The following is a 19,459-nucleotide window of genomic DNA, read 5'->3' as shown; positions in this document are numbered from 1 at the left end:
AATATATAAAAATAAATAAATAAAATAAAATGTAACGTGTATTAAAAAAAAAATCCAGAGATCTAGAGCATATTCATCTTGCCTAAATAATTTAAGGAAGGAGAGATACTAGAGATTTTATCTTTTCTTTTCTGATACTTTTTTTTTTTTATTTTTTGGTGGTACGAAGGCCTCTTACTGTTGTGGCCTCTCCCGTTGCGGAGCACAGGCTCCAGACGCGCAGGCTCAGCGGCCATGGCTCATGGGCGTCAGCTGCTCTGCGTTATGTGGGATCTTCCCGGACCAGGGCACGAGCCTGTGTCCCCTGCATTGGCAGGCGGACTCTCAACCACTGCGCCACCAGGGAAGCCCCTGATACTCTATTTTTGAATTTGTTTATCTTTCTTACACTTCTTGGTTCTCCTCCTCTTCATTGTGGTATGTTCTCATCATTGAATCTTATCTATTCATTGAAGAGAACATTGTTGTGTGTCTAGAGCATTTAGTCTTCTGAGAGTAACCTAGTTGTTTCTTTAAATTGTCTTTAAAATAAGTGTTGTCTTTTGTTGGGTTCCCTTGTGGATTGGGAGAGGTGTTATGGGCCTGGACAAAATTTGTACCAGTTCTTTTTTCCTTTATCATAGTGGTTTTCATTCTTCTCACTTTCTTGTGTAAAAAATATGCAAATAGAGCTACTTTCAGGGTGCTTTTCTTCCCTCCATGTCTCTGGCTCAGTTTTCTTTTAGATCCTACTGAACTCTGTAAATGCCTCAAGGGCAGAAATTGTATCTCATTTCTTTCATAATTATTAATTTTTAATTATATTGATGGTACAGTAATATGTTCTCCTTGTAAAAAATTAAAATATAGATAAGGCTAAGTATCCTCTGATTACACCCTGATTTCATAGTACCTTCTCTAGAGATGACTATGATTGTTGAGTTTGGGGTACATCTGCCCAGACCTTTTATTCTGTGTTATATATCTCTTTATATGCCTGTACAAAATACATTAAGTATACTTAACAACATAGATGACTCACAAACATAATGTTTCAAGGGAAAAAGGCAAATTGCAGAAGAATACATACAAAATGATATTAATTATACAAAATATAAAAATATGCAGAATGATACATATTGTCTAGAGATACATATCAATGAAGTAAAAGTATAAAGCAACATAAAAGTTTAATAAACATCAGATTAAGAGTAGTGGGACCAGGGCTTCTCTGGTGGCACAGTGGTGAAGAATCCGCCTGCCAATGCAGGGGACACAGGTTCAAGCCCTGGTCCGGGAGGATCCCACATGCTGCAGAGCAACTAAGCCTGTGCGCCACAACTATGAGCCTGCGTTCTAGAGCCTGCGAGCTGCAACTACTGAGCCCGAGTGCCACAACTACTGAAACTCGCGTGCCTAGAGCCCGTGCTCTGCAACAAGAGAATCTACCCAATGAGAAGCCCGCACACCACAACAAAGAGTAGGCCCCACTCGCCGTAACTAGAGAAAAGCCCGTGTGCAGCGACAAAGACCCAACGCAGCCAAAAATAATAAATAAATAAGTAAATAAATTTATAAAGAAAAGAATAGTGGGACCTATAGATGAAAGAGAGAAGGATGTAATTAGGGAGGACACACAGAGACTTCAGTTGTACTGTTCTTAATCTGGATACTGGTTGTTATATTCTCTTTATATCTTACTGTATGTTAAATACGGTATATTTTTGAAAACAAAAATCTAGTATTTTATGTAAGGTTGGTTGGTTGGTTGGTTTTTACATAGTTGGCAACCTACAGTCATGCATTACAATTTTTTTTTCATTCCACAGTATGCCTGAAGCTCTTTCCATGTCTTATTTGCTTTGTATCCTTAGCACTCTGAAAGATGCCTTATGCATAGTAGGTGCTTATTAAGTAAATATTTTTGGAATTCCTTTCCTTACTCTGTTAGCCTTACTTTTTTAATTTTCCTTGAGCCTGATATAAATGTTTGTCTAACTGTATGTCTCCCCTACCCTGCTTTCTATCCCTTTCGTTTTTTAAAATTTTGTCTTTTCTCAGGAGGATTTCTAAACAATGGGAAGTGATTAGGTTGATTTTACATGTTCCTAGGGTTTTCTCTATGCCAAGAAGAGTCTACCTTACAGTCTGCTTATTAGCGATTTCCTGCTATAAGCAAGTGAACTTGACTTTTCAGAACTTTTCAAAGGTTGCATCACTGCCACTGTCCAATTTTCTGGAGCTGACTTGGCAGAATGGATGCAGTCTATAAATTGACATTGTAACTGTGGTTCCAGACCAGGGCTATTTTTCTAACAGCCTTCATTCTTTTCTTTTAACTTAAACCTTCATTATTTATTGAGTTGATAAAAAAGGAAGAACAAAAGGAAGATCTGAAATATTTCTTTAACAAACTAGCAACATGGATGTATCTGCATATCTGTATGATTCGTAGGAGAGATTTGGGGGACAATTGACTTTGAAGAATTTGACATGCTTGTTAGAGGTTGTTGAGGTGCCTTTGAAAAGTTTCTGGTGTGATGCTTTTTGAGTTGTATCTTGAACTTGCAGAGACCTCTAGAAGAGCCAGGTAGTTGGATTCATAACATAAGAAGGGCTTCATCCCATCTTAGTATTACAGGTGGGAAATCTTGGTACTGAAAAGTTAAATCGTAGTTCTGACCTTATCAGATACTGATTTAAGCATGGGTGTGCTCTTGGGTAACCAAATATTAACTACTTTTCTCTTCACTGTTTCAGTAGGTTTGCCAGGATGGTGGATAAAAATATTTACATCATTCAAGGGGAAATTAGCATTGTGGTTGGGGCCATCAAACGAAATGCGCGATGGAGCACCCATACTCCACTGGTAAGTGGGCAGTGGGTAGAGAACCTGGTCACTGAGTTGCTGTAGGGGATCTGGTGTGTGGTTAAAACAGTAATCAATTTCCTGGTAATAATGATAATAGTAGGAATTCAGTGTTTTTCAGAAGGGTTTCAAGGACCATTTTGTTTTATTTCAACTAGAGTCAAATTTATAAGCTGCGTTTTTTTCTCTGGAAGCCAAAAGATGATACCATTTTTCTTCTAGCTGTTTTCATAAACAACTTAAGCAAACACTTGGGATCTCTTTTATATGCCTAAAAATGTCAGAAAGATTCCTTATCTTCTAATTCCCAAGAACTATAATTAGCTATCAAATTCATTTCAGTTAGTTTAGTTATTGATACATGGAGTATGGCTTGGTAATGGTACTCCTTGGGAATTCAGCAACTTTTCTTATATAGAGCAGACCATATCTTGCCAATCAGATGAGTAAGATTACCTGTTGTAAAGCGGACTTTCTTTATTGTATTTGTATGTTCAAGGATATTTTTTGTACAGTTGTGTAAGACAGTTTTTGGTACAATTGTAAAATTAAGTTTAGACATTTCCAACTTGGTGAATATGTATATGTGTGTTTAGAAATTTCTTATGTTCATTTATAAAAGTGGATTGTAAAAAAAAAAAGTGGATTGTATTAGAAGTACGAGTGGAGTCAGGAATGTCTTAGAAATGAATATGTGTGATTATGATGACTATGAAGAAATAGAAAAGATAGAATAATACATACATCTTAGTCTGTATGTCTCAGTCTGTTTGGGATGCTCTAACCAAAACCAAATGCCAAAGACTGGGTAGCTTATAAACAACAGATTTTTTTTTTTCTTTAAACAACAGATATTTATTTCTGGGGGCTGGAATTTCAAGATCAGGATGTCAGCATGCTCGGGTGAGGGACTTCTTCTGGGTCTCAGACTTCTCATCGTATGCTCACATGGTAGAGGGCAAGGGAGCACTCTTGGGCCTCTTGTATAAAGGGCATTAATTCCATTCATGAGGAATCTGCCCTCATGACCTAATCACCCACCTTAGGATTTCAACATAGAAGTTTTTTTTTTTGTGGCTGCGCCATGTGGCATGTGGGATCTTAGTTCCCCAACCAGGGATCAAACCCGCGCCCCCTGAAGTGGAAGCACAGAGTCTTAACCACTGGGAAGTCGCCAGAGAAATCCCAACCTAGAAGTTTTGAGGGGACACAAACATTCAGACCATAGCACATATAAAGGACCTAGCAATCTATGGTAGCTTGAGTGCTATGGTCATGGTGTAGACTAAGCTTAGTATTTCAGGATGTACTGTTTTAGGTAAGCCCAGAGTACTTCTATGAGATAAGAGGTTAGGGAACTGGAAAAATGAACTATAGCTAACTTTCTTTTCTTCAGAAGGAAAACTGAATTTTCTGGTTGGCTTCAGAGAAAGAGCTCTTGATCTGTCCTTTATTTCCTCTTTCCTCTTGGCCTGATAATGAATTTTTTTTTTTTTAATTTATGTGTTACAGGATGAAGAACGGGATCCTCTGCTGCATAGTTTCAGTCATCTAAAGGAGGTTTTAAACAATGTAACAGGTAAGTGATTTATTTCAGGGATGGGCAGACTTTTTCTGTAAAAGACTATATGATAAATATTTTAGGCTTTGCAGGCTGTAGCAACTGTGCAACTACTCAACTCTGCCATTGTAGCTCAAATGCAGACTCAGATAATACTTAAATGAATGAGTGATAAATAAAATTTTCTTTTAAAAAACAGGCTGCAAGCCAGCTCTGGCCCACGGGTATAGTTTGCTCTGGTTTACTTTATTGCTGATCCTTCCTAGTAGAGTGTCCCGTTTTAGTGGGGAATCAGCATTCGTACAATTATAAACTTCCTTCATTGCTTGAGTTATAAATAAGTTATTTTTGGCTATTTTTTGGTTTTGTTTTGTTTTGCTTTAACTACTTTCTTTCTCTAACTTAAGTATTCTATAAGATAGGAAGTGGGTGGCACAAGTGAAGTTTTTTTTTTTTTTTTTTTTGGCGGTACACGGGCCTCTCACTGTTGTGGCCTCTCCCGTTGCGGAGCACAGGCTCCAGACGCGCAGCCTCAGCAGCCATGGCTCACGGGCCCAGCTGCTCCGCGGCATGTGGGATCTTCCCAGACCGGGGCACGAACCCGCGTCCCCTGCATCGGCAGGCGGACTCTCAACCACTGCGCCACCAGGGAAGCCCACAAGTGAAGTTTTTAATACTTGCAGCAAAACCCTTTTCTTACAGAAAATCATTGTTGGTTTTAGGGCCTTAGCTCTCTGTAATGCAGATCTTTTAGTCTTCTCTTGTTCCCAGAATCTTTTGTGTCACACACTCTGCCCCTGTTTTCCTAATCATAATTATGTTACATAATATTCATGTGTTTAGAATTTTCAAAGCCACTTTCATATTTATTACTGTATTGAACTGTTTTCACTTATTTATTTATTTATTTTTTGTATGGGGAACTTCATTTTTTCTTCTAGTTTCATTGAGATGTAACTGACATACAGCACTGTGTAAGTTTAAGGTATACATATGCTTTGACTTACATACATTATGAAATGATTACCACAGTAAGTTTAGTGAACATCTATCATCTCACATAGATTCAAAATTAAAGAAATAGAAAAAAAAGGTTTTTTTCCTTGTGATGTAAAACTCTTAGGATTTACTCTCTTAACAACTTTCGTATGTAACATACAGCTGTGTTAATTATATTTATAATGTTGTACATTACATTCCTAGTACTTATTTATCTTATAACTGGAAGTTTGTACTTTTTGGCTGCTTTCATCCAGTTCCTCCTTCCCCCACCCCCTGCCTCTGGTAATCACAAACGTGATCTCTTTTTCTGTGAGTTGTTTGTTTTTGAAATAGAATTGACCTATAATACTATATTAGTTCCTGTTATACAACATTGTGATTTGATATTTCTGTACATTTCAAAATGATCACCATGGTAAGTCTAGTTACTGTACCTTATTGAACTTTCACACAACCCTGCTGGGGAGTCATGTTAGATATTGTCCCCTTTTTATGAATGAAGTTGAAGCCCAAAGATATTTTAAGTGATTTAGCTGAGGTCACACTGATCCTAAGAAGCAGAGTCAAAACTCCATCAGAGTTTCCGTCAGAATTCAGGCCCCTGATGCCTGGTTTAGTGCCCTGTTCTGCATTGCTTCTGTTCTTACAGTTAGAGGAGAAGGTACACAGGAAGTGCCTTATATTATGTATAAAAACATGCCAAGGGAGGAGGCAAGTCTCAACACTTCAGGTTTTTCAAGGGGGTATATGTAGACCTAAAGGGAAAGCCTCCGAGCCGTGTTCCTCTGTTGACTGTAAAGGGCTTTTGCAGTGTATAACCCTGGAATGGTTTTAGCTAGTAACATATCTAAGACCACAAATGAAATAGTTTTTAAAGCTTTTGCAAATTAAATAAATAATAAACGAACAAATAAATTTTTCCTTTCATGAGAAATGTATCAATAGGAGAATATCTGGAGAAAAATTCCTTTTTACTTTCCTAAACATGGGCAGAAGTTATCTAAGGATTCCCTACATGTTTCTTATTTTTTCTTTCTTTTTTTTTTGCGTTACGCGGGCCTCTCACTGTTGTGGCCTCTCCCGTTGCAGAGCACAGGCTCCAGACGCGCAGGCTCAGCGGCCATGGCTCACTGGCCCAGCTGCTCCGCGGCATGTGGGATCTTCCCGGACTGGGGCACGAACCTGCATCCCCTGCATTGGCAGGAGGACTCTCAACCACTGCGTCACCAGGGAAGCCCCTACATGTTTCTTAAAAGGAGCAAATTCTACTCAGTTAAAAAGTGTTGGCAGTATTAACCAAGAACGATCAAGTAGTATAGAGGTTGTTGTTGTTAGCTGGTTAGCAAGGCTAATGCAACTAGGTGGCATGTTTCCATTTTATGGCCTGTACTGTAAGTGATTTGGCTGCTTTAGAAAGTTGGTGGCTTGCACAGATTTTTTTTTTTAATCGAAGTATGGTTGATTTACAATGTTGTGTTAATTTCTGCTATACAGCAAAGTGACTCAGTTATACATGTATACATTCTTTTTTATATTCTTTTCCATTATGGTTTATCCGAGGATACTGAATATAGTTCCTTGTGCTATACAGTAGGACCTTGTTGTTCATCCATTTTATATGTAATAGTTTGCATCTACTAACTCCAAACTCCCACTACATCTCTCCCCTCCCCCCACACCCCAAAACCACAAGTCTGTTCTGTGAGTTTCTGTTTCTGCTTCTTAGGTAGGTTAGTCTGTTTCTGTTCTGTTTCTGCTTCTTAGGTAGGTTAATTTGTGTCATATTTTAGACTCCACATACAAGTGATATCATATGGTATTTGTCTTTCTCTTTCTGACTTACTTCACTTAGTATGATAATCTCTAGTTGCATCCATGCTGCTGCCAGATATTTTCAACTTTTCAGATAAAGCGTACACATCCCAATTAAAAAGAAAATGTAGTGAGTAGATATTTACAACTCTTTTTGTTGGGTCAGAGTTCAGAGTATTGTCTTTCTAAGAGAGTTAAGGGGATTAAACAAGTTAATACATTTGGAAACTTGGCAATTATTTTATAGACAGCTAGGAATTGTTGTTATAAGTAGCTGGGGACACCTTAAAATGGCTGAGGTCAGACTGGAGTAGTCTTGTAGGCTTTTTGGGCATGCTGCAGACCTTGAGGAGCTGAGGTGGTGCTGCTATCCTGACAGAGCCACATTTCCTACTTGCCATCCAATCCATATCCCACACTTGTTTTCTCCATTCTGACATATCCCAAGACTTCAGTTCAGAGACTGTATCTGTGGTGAATAGTGCAGTCCAGGGTTTGGAGTCTAGACCATCTAAGAGCTACCAAAGTTGAGTCTGTTGCCTAATTTTCTTACATCTTTGGGTTAGGAATCCAGATTATCTTCTGCTTGAAACTATTAAAACCAGAATGCACTGAGGAGCCAGTTCTGTCAGTGGTACTAGGAACATAGCTGGGTTCCAACAAGGTTGCCAGGCTTTCCCTCAGAGCAAGGAAGAAGGTTGTAGTATTTTCCAGGGACCAACAGCTGTGGCAGATGTTGAAATGGTGCCTGCCAAGGTTGCCCCATTGTTCTTGGGTTTTAGCATATTACCTGCCTGAGAAAATAACAGAGTGGACCCAAAATAGAGCATTTCATGGTCTTCTGATTGGTTCTGACCCCCCACATAGTGCTGGCTTCCAGGAACAGGTTTATGGGTCAACTGCCCCTGTGGTCCTGGACTCTGCAATCCATGACCAATTTCTTGTTTCTTTTACCAAAACAAACAGATTTTTCTGATTGGCAGTGTCAGGAGGACTGCTTTCTTGGAAGCCTGTTAACGGTTGGAGGCTGGGAAAGGGTTTTGAACTTGGAGAGAGAGACTGAAGGGACTGCCTGTGCTATGTGACTGGGAATGTTGTACCACTTAGTTTGGAGGAAGTATGGCAGGAATTCTAAGACTCTATTCAGTTTAACTCATGCAAATGACTTGGGCTTGGTCTCTTTTTACAAAGGCTTTCTATTTGCACTTTTCTAGGTTATTTGCTGGCTGGGTTGGTTAAGAATATTACTAATGGAAATAGGTGGTTCATTGGACATTGTCAGTCAACCTAAATGATTTTGTCTCTTTTCTTGTAAGCAGTCAGAGAATCTTTTACCGACATAAGCGCTACCTACTTCTCCAGGAACATTATCTGAGCATTGTGAAGGAAATAAGTCCACTGTCTCTAGTAAGTTTAGCAAGTCCATATCAGTTATTCTCACAGATATGTCTCTGGACTACATTTGCAGTCAGTATTTGCCTAAAATGCATGACAACTGGATGCTCTGTAACATCTAGAGTAATAGAATATTCTAATACCAAATCTAAAGAGAGGGTTGCACTTGGAAGGTATGGAGTGCCTAAGAGCAAAGTTTGCATATTGGTACTTTGGATAAAGCCATAGCTCACCACCAGTGAGACTTGACTGCTGCCCCTCATTTGGTCTTTCAGTTCTCTTAGGAATCCTTTAGGAGGTTATTCTGAAGGAGTTAAAGCAGATGTGTGGTTGCCAGGAGCTGGGAGTGGGCATGGTTATAGGGTTATAACCTAATGGTTATAGGCTTTCCTTTTGGGGTGATGAAAATGTTCTGGAATTAGATAATGATGATGGTTGTACAGCTTTGTGAATATACTAAAAACCATTGAAGTGTATACTTTAGAAGGGTGAATTTTATGGCATATGAATTGTATCTTAATTTTTAAAAATAGCAAATGTACACTGGAAAAGTAATGGGATTTGCCAGTTCTTTCTCAAGGCTCAGAGCCATGAAGGGAAGCCTCTGACTATAGTTGCTGCTGTTCTTTGAACCCATTGCCCAGCAAAGGCAGCATAAGGCTCTATTCAGCCTCCTAGCCCAGTTTGTCCTTTTATGTCTCTCTCATTAACTCAAGAAGCACATGGCTTTTATATTTAAATTTATTCAAGCTGTAATCTTTGACATTTGAGTTAGCTTTTAGTACAGTTTTGCATTTATAGTAATATATATTATGTATTTTCTCTATCCCCAAAGAATCCATTTTAATCTTTTCCGGATGCAAATTTCAGGCTCTCTTGTCCCATCTCCCCTCTCTTGCTCTCTTTCCCCTCCCCCAACGGAGTGTGTTTGATCAGGTGTGGCAGGAATATCCACTGTCAAGCTGCGCCCTTTATATTAGTCAATATTATCCTTCTCCCCCCTTCCCTGTCTGTCTGCCCCTTTGGGCTTTCCCAGTTGATTTATAATTTTGGAATTCTCATCGGAGTCTGTAATACAGTTTGTTCATTATTTAACCAAAACCTGTTTAATGAGCAGAGAGAGGCAATGTAAATGTTAGGCATGTTGCAGTGATGTACCTTTGTGCTTCTCAAAGCCGGTGGGTAGTTAACTCTGTGCTGCCTGCAGGGCTGGGTTGTCCTGGCCTTAGGGGCAGAAGGACCAATGCCTCTCCCTTGCATCTGCCCAAGCCCTACCATGGGCTTAGATTCCAAAGACACATTTCCTTTTATCCTTTTAGAGATCTTGTTGGGGCTCTTGCTTATTGGAGTTATCTCCAATCTCACAGTTAGACTGGGTGGTAAGATCTGTGGCATGGGATAGGGGGATGAAAGGGAAAGTGAAATATTAGGATACTTGATACTGCTCTTGGTTTTAGGTCTGTGGAGAGTAGACAGTTTATTTTTATTTTTTTAGCCACGCAGCACGGGATGTGAGATCTTAGTTCCCCAACGAGGGATCACACCCGTGCCCCCTGCCATGGAAGCATGGAGTCTTAAACATTGGACCGCCAGGGAAGTCCCCCCAGAGTAGACAGTTTAGAAGCATTATCTCTGGTCTTTGATCTCTTTGTTCCCAGATTAGGCAAGTCCTTGCAAGCCTTAGTACCCTTCATTCAGTATAACTTCATGGACAAGGCTCTAGTCAGTTGTGATTTGTGGTGTTTGGCTGTGTTCATTTGCCTCCAGATTGAGGCTGCCTTTGTCCTTGGTCTTCAAACTTAGATCATTACAAAGAGATTCTTTTCCAGAAAATTTTTGTTTTAAAGCACAGAGAGAAGAACAGTCTAAAAGTATCACAACCAGAATCTTCTCTTAAGGAATCACCTGTTAATGACTTTAAAGCCTTTAAAGCCCTTTAAGGCCAGGGCTTGAGGAAGACCTCTTAGTAGTGTGTGTCAGGGGTGGTGGTGGTGGGGAGGGTAGTGAGTTTGCCTTTGGAGATATAACCCCTGGCTGGCCTTTTTAATTCTGAGGACCTATGGGGTTTGGGGGTATTTAGCATAAGACTAATATGGTCTTGAGGCTCAGTATAAGCACCTGTATTAACTATGGAACTGTTGTAGCTGCTTGGACCTTTTCTTTGTGAGATTCACCAAGTTTTGGATTTCTTCTGGGTCTAGCTTCTTGAATTGCTTCTAACCAATATTTATTGAATATCTGCTATGTGCTAGACATTTTGCTTAGGCACTTAGGCACTGGATCTGTAATGGTAAACAAACTTCCTGCCCTCGTAACCACTGGTTTTTAAGACTAGTGGCTCTAGCTGACCATTCCAAGGCTAACCTTTGTAGCCTCTACTCTGTGCCATATGGTTCCCTATCAGGTATGGAATAGGTGAGAGTGAACGAGAAAAATCTATTGCCATCTTTTCTTACTCCCACTCTTTCCCTTGCTAACACATAAGCCAAAGAAATGAACAAAAATTTAACTCATATATTTGCTTATTTGGCTTTCCCATGTAAAGCTGTTCTGGCCAGAGTTTAGGTGTTCCCAAAGACGTTGGTGGGTTTGCATATTGTAACTCTGAGGGATAAGATATTTGAGGGATAGGATATTTCTTTACTGTGCTTACCTGGACAGCAAGATATGGTGTGCTTGAGTTTAAGAGGGAGAAGCAGGTGCCTGGAGAGAGTGGATGTATCAGGAGTTTATTTAAATATAGTTTATCCTGGACAAACACACCTGTAGGGTACTGTCTGTCTCAAGCTTTGTGAATTCAGAATCTGAGCTAGGAGGTTTGAATCCGTGTAACCTCCAGAGGTTTACAGAGAACATTTAAACAGAGTCTGAAAGCCAACCTGGGAGGAACTATGACTTAACACCTGTTTGGCTTAGGCCTCATAGAAATAGCCTTCTAAGTTGAAGCAAAACTCTTCCAGGATGCCTCATACCTCAAGTTAATCTGTTTCAGTTGGAACATGGGAAAGTGTAGTGAAGAGATTTTAGTAGTCACTGTCAGGAAAAAGATTGAGTAAGGGTAATATTTGAAAAAAAAAAATTTGCTGTTAGAGTAAGGGTAATATTTGAAAAAAAAATTGGTGTTAGAGCTACCATCTCCCTAGAGTAAGCAATATATCATTATTAATCAGCATGAGAAGCCATGAGAAGAAGGTTGAATGAGTCACTAACTTTTTTTTGATTTTGGCCGTGCTGCGGCTTGTGGGATCTTACTTCCCCAACCAGGGATCGAACCCGGGCCCCTGGCAGTGGAAGCTCAGAGTCCTAACCACTGGATCACCAGGAAATTCCCCGAGTCATTAGCTTTGACCCACTTGGAAATGAGCTGGTGAATTGTTCAAGGCCTAAGTGGAGGCTGAAAGAACCAAGTATGATAAACTTTGGCAGACAAATTTATGTAATGGGCTAAGTATTAGAAGAGGCAAGGTTGGGCACACTAATATAAGTATCTCTTTCCTGTGCCTTTTTTTTTGGCCATGCCATGCAGCACACGGGATCTTAGTTCCCTGACCAGGGATTGAACCTGTGCCCCCGCAGTGTAAGTGTGGAGTCTTAACCACTGAACTGCCAGGGAAGTCCCTCCTGTGCCCTTTTTGTGTTCCTTGTTGTATAATAAAATTCGTGACTATATTAGTTTGGAGATTGTTGAGTAGCACATTAGGGTGTGACTTGAATTTGAGTCAGGCTGACTTTGGCAATTTGGAATCTTGGTAGCTTGAGTAGCCTCAGTCTTGCAGGCATTTGAGCACAGTTAGGGAAAATAAAGGTACTGTGATTCTTTTTCCCCTAGGGAATATTCATATCAATAAGATGGCTTCCAGAGGCCTGTATTTTGATGACTTAACTTGGTCATTTCTTTTTTTTTTTTTTTTTTTTTTTGCGGTATGCGGGCCTCACTGTTGTGGCCTCTCCCGTTGTGGAGCACAGGGTCCGGACGCGCAGGCTCAGCGGCCATGGCTCACGGGCCCAGCCGCTCCGCAGCATGTGGGATCTTCCCGGACCGGGGCACGAACCCGTGTCCCCTGCATCGGCAGGCGGACTCTCAACCACTGCGCCACCAGGGAAGCCCTGGTCATTTCTTTTTACTGGGGCTTTCCCCAAATGATCTGAACCTTCTTCATTTGACACTTCTAAACCAAGAAGTTCTTCTAAACATTTATTTGTCCTCAGGACTATAAAATGAAGACTTTCTTGAGAAGAAGCAGTTCTGTGTAGTCTGGCTTCTTATTGGTCCAGCTCTCCCTTTTTCTCTCCCTGGTGCTCAAACACGCTTAGCCGTTAGAACTAGTCTCCTGGCACATTTTCCACTACTTGTATCTGAAAGGAAGTTGTGAAAAAAGGGCTTTTTTTGGGCTGTGCTGCGCAGCTTGTGGGATCTTAGTTCCCCAATCAGGGATTGAACCTGCACCCTTGGCCGTGAAAGTGCAGAGTCCTAACCAGTGGACCGTCAGGGAAGTCCCAAAAAGGGCATTTCTTAATAGCTCGGCTCTCAAAATCAGAAGCAAAGAACCTAATTTCTAGTAGAGTTTGGGGGACAGGGTAACAGTGAGGTGTGTGGTGGGTGTCATTGTTGCTGGTATTGCTCTCATTGACATTGTCCTCTTTAGCACAGCCACCTCTCGAGGCCTGAAATTTCTCTCTGGGTATGTGCTCAACTTGCCATGACAGCAGTCAGATGAGTTAAAAGAGGGAAAGCCAGCTGCTGCTTTGTTTTTAACAAGGAAGCAGGCAGAGTCCCTTTCTTCTTTTCCACCCACTCAAACTCAGGGCAAGTGCCAAGAGGGTTTCAGAAGAAGCCAGGTGTTTGAAATTCAGTGTGCAGTTTTGATTAGGAGAGATAGTATAGAGTTATTTGTCTTAGCTTTACCTTCTCTAACCACCTCTCTATGCTCGTAGATGCTCAGTTGGTCACCCCAGTTTCTAAAATGATATTGGATATGTTTATGGAAAGGGTGAGTGCATTTGTCTTTGTTTCTTTACTTTGGTCTTTGGAAGTCTGAAGGACTTAGATGGACAAGCACTCCTGGCTGCCTGTTGGCTGGCTTCTCAGTGCATGCCTCTTCTGGAACACCAGCCTTCTGTTACCACTGTTACCACTGTAGTTTGAGTTGTGAAGGGCTGCCACATGTGCACATATCACAACTGACCTTTCCTTGTTCCACGCTTGTTGAGCAATTACTTGCCCGTTTGTAGAACTCACATTATTGCTTTGGGTTTCTGGCCCAATGTGAAGTGGGGCCGTCCAGGAAGTGGACTGATAGACTGTACATCAGAGGGCAATAAATTGGCATTTGATTTGGTGGAAAGGCAGGGCCAGATGTAGTGTGGGAGCAAAGGTTTTTCTGCAGTCAGCCATGTAGCTTGCTTCCAGGTGTCCTGGAAAGCAGCTTGGGAACTGGAGGCTAAGGGTAGTTGGGGACATTAATTGGTGAGGAAGAGGATCAAAAGGACTTTAATGTTATCTGTGATGGACCCTGAATTGGGAAAGATCATCTAAAAGTAGAGGGACAAAATGAAATTTTCCTGACACTAGTAGGAATTTTTCAACTGATTATTCTTCCTTTTCAAGTAAAGCGAGTTATTAATTGGCAGAAAAATATAAAACTTGGGAGGCTCTTGACAAAGGGTTGCAGAATAAGAAAGCCTCATTCCATGTGAGCTTTTTCATGAAGGTTCATTCTTCTCTTTGGGCCACAGGTTAAAGAAAACTGCCTCCATACTGGTAATAAAGTGAGAGCTAAGATAATACTATTTTAAAAATATTTATTTATTTACTTAGGCTGCTCCTGGTCTTAGTTGCAGCATGCGGACTCTTAGTTGTGGCATGAGGACTTCTTAGTTGTGACATGCGAACTCCTAGTTGTGGCATGCATGCAGGATCTAGTTCCCCAACCAGGGATCGAATGCCGGCCCCCTGCACTGGGAGCACGGCGTCTTACCCCCTGGACCACCAAGGAAGTCCCAGAGAGCTAAGATAATATGATGACTACCCTACTGTGGGCTAGAGTGGTATCTTCAGACTACAAGTTGCATTCTATTAATGAACTGTAATATCATTTTAAAGGGTTGCACAGCATTTTTTCCTCAAATTTTAGTATGAAAAATTTCAAACACAGCAAAATTGAAATAATACAACAGTGACCACCTACATCTCACACTTGAGTCAAAATTTTTTTTTTTGCGGTACGCGGGCCTCTCACTGCTGTGGCCTCTCCCGTTGCGGAGCACAGGCTCTGGACGCGCAGGCTCAGCGGCCATGGCTCACGGGCCCAGCAGCTCCGTGGCATGTGGGATCTTCCCAGACCAGGGCACGAACCCGTGTCCCCTGCATCGGCAGGCAGACTCTCAACCACTGAGCCACCAGGGAAGCTCTTGAGTCAAAATTATTAATATTTAGCCATAATTTGCTTTATCAATATATATGTGTGTATATTTTTCATACACCATTTGAAAATAAGTTGCAGATGTGTTGATATTTCAGCATGCATCCTAAATAAGGACATTCTCCTACATAATCATAGTACCATTGTCACACCTAAGAAACTTAACAGTAATTTACCAATATTAGCTAATATCTAGTCCATGTATTAAAATTTCCTTTTTGTTCCCAAACTGCCTTTTATAGCTATAGCTGGTTTTACAAACCAAAATCCAAGCAGAATTCTCATTTCATTAGGTAGTTATATCTCTTTAGACTTTAAAAATCTAATACAGTTTTCTCCACCCTATTGTTTTTTTTCTTGGCATTGACTTTTTGAAGAGACCAGGCCATTTATCTTTAGAATGTTCTATATTCTGGGTTTGTCTGTGTCCTTATGGTATTATTTAACTTGTGACTCTATCTCATATATTTCCATTCTAGAAGTTAGGATTAAAAGCTTAATTTGATTCAGGTTAAACATTTTTGGCAAGAGTATTTCATAGATGTTACTGTGTACTTCGTATTCTATCACCACAGGAGGCACATACTGTCACATGTTGTCCCACCGTTGGTGGTGTTAAATTTGATTACTTGCTTCTGGTGGTGACTGCCATATCTCCTCACTGTAAAATAAATTTATTTTTCTCTTTGCAATTGGTAGATAATCTGTGAAGTAGTAATTTGGCACCTTGTGAATATCCTGTCTCTAATATCCTTTTACCTAATGATCACCCACTGGTGAATTTTTGCCAGAATCACTTATTTCACTGGGGGGAGGGGGTTTGCAGAATGATGATTTTCTAATTCTGTCATTCTTTCTACATTATTAGCTGGCAGTGTCTAGAATAGCTTTCCTTCACAAACTGGAGGATGAACCACAGTTTCTCCTGAAAAGGCAAGGAAAATGCTTAATTCTTTCCCTTAAATCGCCAAGTTTCAGGTAAGGAGTTTGTGTAATAATGACAACTGACGGTGGCAAGTAAGTTTTCCCCCTTTTGGGGGGCCTGTGAATTTTTATTTATTCAATGTTTACAGTTAATTTCATTTATGATTATTTTTGGTGCTCAAGTAATTCCAAATTTGATCAGTGAGAGCCCCTTCAAACTAGTTCCTTTGATATGACCGCTTTGAGCACTTCCTTGCTTTCTGGTACAAGCTGTGGTCATTAAAAGGAATAGAATAGAAAGTATCAGTGCATCACACATAATAAGGATAAATATTGTTTGGGGAAACTTTTGTTTTCAGTTAGAGATGTGTATGTTCTGGTTTACAGTGCAAACTGTATTTCTTTCTGTAGGTCATGGTAAAAAAAAAAACTTTGAAAGCCCTGGTAAAAAGAGCCTTATCTTACCTATCTGTTCATTCCTTTATTTACTTAAAGATCTCTTTTCTCTCCCCAGCTTTATTGAGATATAATTGACATATAACATTATGTAAGTTTAAGGTGTACAGCATGATGATTTGAATCACATATATTTTGCAAAATGATTACCACAATAATGTTAGTTAACACATCCATCACCTCACATAATTACAGTTTGTGTGTGTGTGTGTTAAGAACATTTAAGATCTATTCTCATAGCAACTTTCAAGTATATAATACATTATTTTTAACTGTAGTCACCATGCTGTATATTAGATCCTCAGAACTTATTCATCTTATAACTAGAAGTTTATACCCTTTGACCAACGTCTCCCCATTCCCTACAACACCCAGCCTCTTGGCAACCACAATTCTACTTTCTGTTTATATGAATTTGGTTTTTTCAGATTTCACACGTAAATGAGATTATACATTATTTATCTTCCTCTGTCTGATGTATTCAATTAGCATAAGGTCCTCAGGGTTCATCTGTGTTGTTACAAATGACAGGATTTCCTTTTTTTTGTTTATGGCTGAAGCAGTTCTATTTATATGGTCGTTTCTCTCTGGATGAATCAGCTTTTGCAAGGCAGAGGTTAATTTGAGACCATTTGAATCATAACAGTCCTGGAGAATGTTATGATTTCCCCCAAGGAGATAATGATTGTGGACTAACTAGTCACTTTGCACCTTGTACCTTATCTGTTTTATGTGATGTTAAGCTGATTGTTCAGGAAAGGGGGATAGCACATTGTGTTAGACATGGCCTGACCTGGCCATCCTTTTAGTTCTTTTTTTTTTTTTTTTTTAAACCTTTTAGTTCTTTTGGTGGGTCAAGGAGGGAGTAATTTGTGCTGGAAAGACTCCAGAACAGCATCTTTTCCAGGAACTTTGCTCTTGGCAGAAATTCATTTATCTACTAAGTCAACAAGTATTTCTCGAGCACATAATGTGTGCCAGACACTGAATGAGGTATTAAGAACCTAGTTTTCAAGGAGACCAACACAGTTCCTGTCCTCATAAAGTATATGGCCTAGTGGGCTGTTGATTTGAGAAGCTCTGGAATTTGAGTGGACAGCTGGGCACTGGTTTGAAGTCTTCCCAGCTTCCACATGTGACCTCAGGAAATTGTTGTATGCCCTGGTGTGCTGAAAGAGGTTCTAGGGTGGTCAGAAGAACAGCACTTGTGTTTGTCTGCATTATCTATCCCACCCCCACTCTCTCCTCTCGCCTTGGCTACTTGGCAGTAACCATGTGCATGGCAGCTTCATTAGCTGCTTTAGGGCTTTGAATGTCTTGGCTCGATTAGTCCATTTATATTCATCTGTGATTAATCAGTCTGCATCTCAGAGCTGAACTGACTAAAATTGTACCACAGGATAAGATATCAATGGTTGGGGACATCCCTGGTGGTGCAGTGGTTAAGAATCCACCTGCCAATGCAGGGGACATGGGTTCGAGCCCTGGTCCGGGAAGATCCCACATGCTATGGAGCAGCTAAGCCCTTGCACCACAACTACTGAGCCTGCGCTCTAGAGCCCATGGGCCACAACTACTGAGCCTGAGTGCCGCAACTACTGAGCCCCCGCATGCCATAACTACCGAAGCCCAAGTGCTTAGAGCCCGTGCTCCGCAACAAGAGAACCACTGCCATGAGAAGCCCGCGCACTGCAATGAAGAGTAACCCCAGCTCACCGCAACTAGAGAAAGCCCGCGTGCAGCAATGAACCCAACACAGCCAAAAATAAATAATAAATAAATAAACTTATTAAAAAAAAAATCAATGGCTAATTGTCTTCTCTAATAAAAGTCAGCTTCTAGGGCTTCCCTGGTGGCACAGTGGTTGAGAGTCCGCCTGCCGATACAGGGGACACGGGTTCGTGCCCCGGTCTGGGAAGATCCCACATGCCGCAGAGTGGCTAGGCCCGTGAGCCATGGCCGCTGAGCCTGTGCGTCCGGAGCCTGTGCTCTGCAACGGGAGAGGCCACAGCGGTGAGAGGCCTGCGTACCGCAAAAAAAAAAAAAAAAAAATCAGCTTCTAATAAAATTCAGCTCTCAGGCTTGGGGCTTCTAACACAATTGTTAGGATTCTACGGTCTTGGGGCACAAAACGAAGATATTAATAGCTATTTAGCTAAGGTGCCGAAAGAATGAGGGGAATTCCCTGGCGGTCCAGTGGTTAGGACTCTGCTTTCACTGCTGAGGGCCCAGGTCGGGGAACCAAGATCCCTCAAGCTTTGTGGCGTGGCCAAAAAAATAAAATAAAAATTCGTAACTTAATTGGGCTAACACTGTAAAAAAATAAATAAAAGAATGAGGGGCTTTCCTGGTGGCGCAGTGGTGAAGAATCCGCCTGCCAATGCAAGGGGACACGGGTTCGAACCCTGGTCCGGGAAGATCCCACATGCCACAGAGCAACTAAGCCTGTGCGCCACAACTACTGAGCCCGCGAGCGTAGAGCCCATTCTCCGCAACAAGAGAAGCCACTGCAATGAGAAGCCTGCGCACCACAACGAAGAGTAGCCCCCACTCACCGCAACTAGAGAAAGCCCAGGCTCAGCAATGAAGACCCAGCACAACCAAAAATAAATAAAGAATGAGCAAAGTCCTTTTCTATAGCTCGAATCGGACAATCCCATTTCAAAAATAACATGAACATTTTTTAGTAGCAGCCCATTGTCTTTAGCCCAGCGGCCTCATATGAGGAAAAAGTATCAAAACCCATGTGACTTTGGATAGGATTTAGCTTCAAATTAATAGAACATACCATCATATATTTATCTTGTGAATCCCAGAGAAAAGCACCCTTATTTAGAAGTAACCCTTAAGAAACTTGGGTCCTTAGAGAGAATGCCCTTTAGAAATGTCCTTTTTCCTTAGGAAAAAAAAATGTATTCCTAGGATTTTCAAGGGTGGAAAGAGATAGTAAGGCAGTGAAGCAGTTAAACAGTGGTTAAGGGCTTCTCTGGTGGCACAGTGGTTAAGAATCCTCCTGCCAATGCAAGGGGACACAGGTTT

At 40.9% G+C, this 19,459-nt stretch overlaps 1 protein-coding gene across 3 annotated transcripts in view; it reads left to right on the top strand.

Moving 5' to 3' along the window:
• GBF1 (golgi brefeldin A resistant guanine nucleotide exchange factor 1) overlaps positions 1 to 19,459 on the top strand; it is a 122,084-nt gene that overhangs the window by 11,329 nt on the left and 91,296 nt on the right. For all 3 annotated transcript variants that reach the window (XM_082854894.1, XM_082854893.1, XM_082854892.1), the window contains exons 2-3: positions 2,740 to 2,848; positions 4,361 to 4,427. In XM_082854894.1, coding sequence (XP_082711020.1) covers positions 2,753 to 2,848; positions 4,361 to 4,427 — 163 coding nt within the window. In that variant the 5' untranslated portion in view covers positions 2,740 to 2,752. The remainder of the gene's footprint in view (positions 1 to 2,739; positions 2,849 to 4,360; positions 4,428 to 19,459) is intronic.

The sequence above is a fragment of the Leucopleurus acutus genome (assembly GCF_964270905.1).
Source record: "Leucopleurus acutus genome assembly, chromosome: 14".
Classification (NCBI taxonomy): Eukaryota; Metazoa; Chordata; class Mammalia; order Artiodactyla; family Delphinidae; genus Leucopleurus; species Leucopleurus acutus.
Note: the sequence above shows the minus strand (reverse complement) of the source record. Positions and strands in the feature narration are given on the sequence as shown.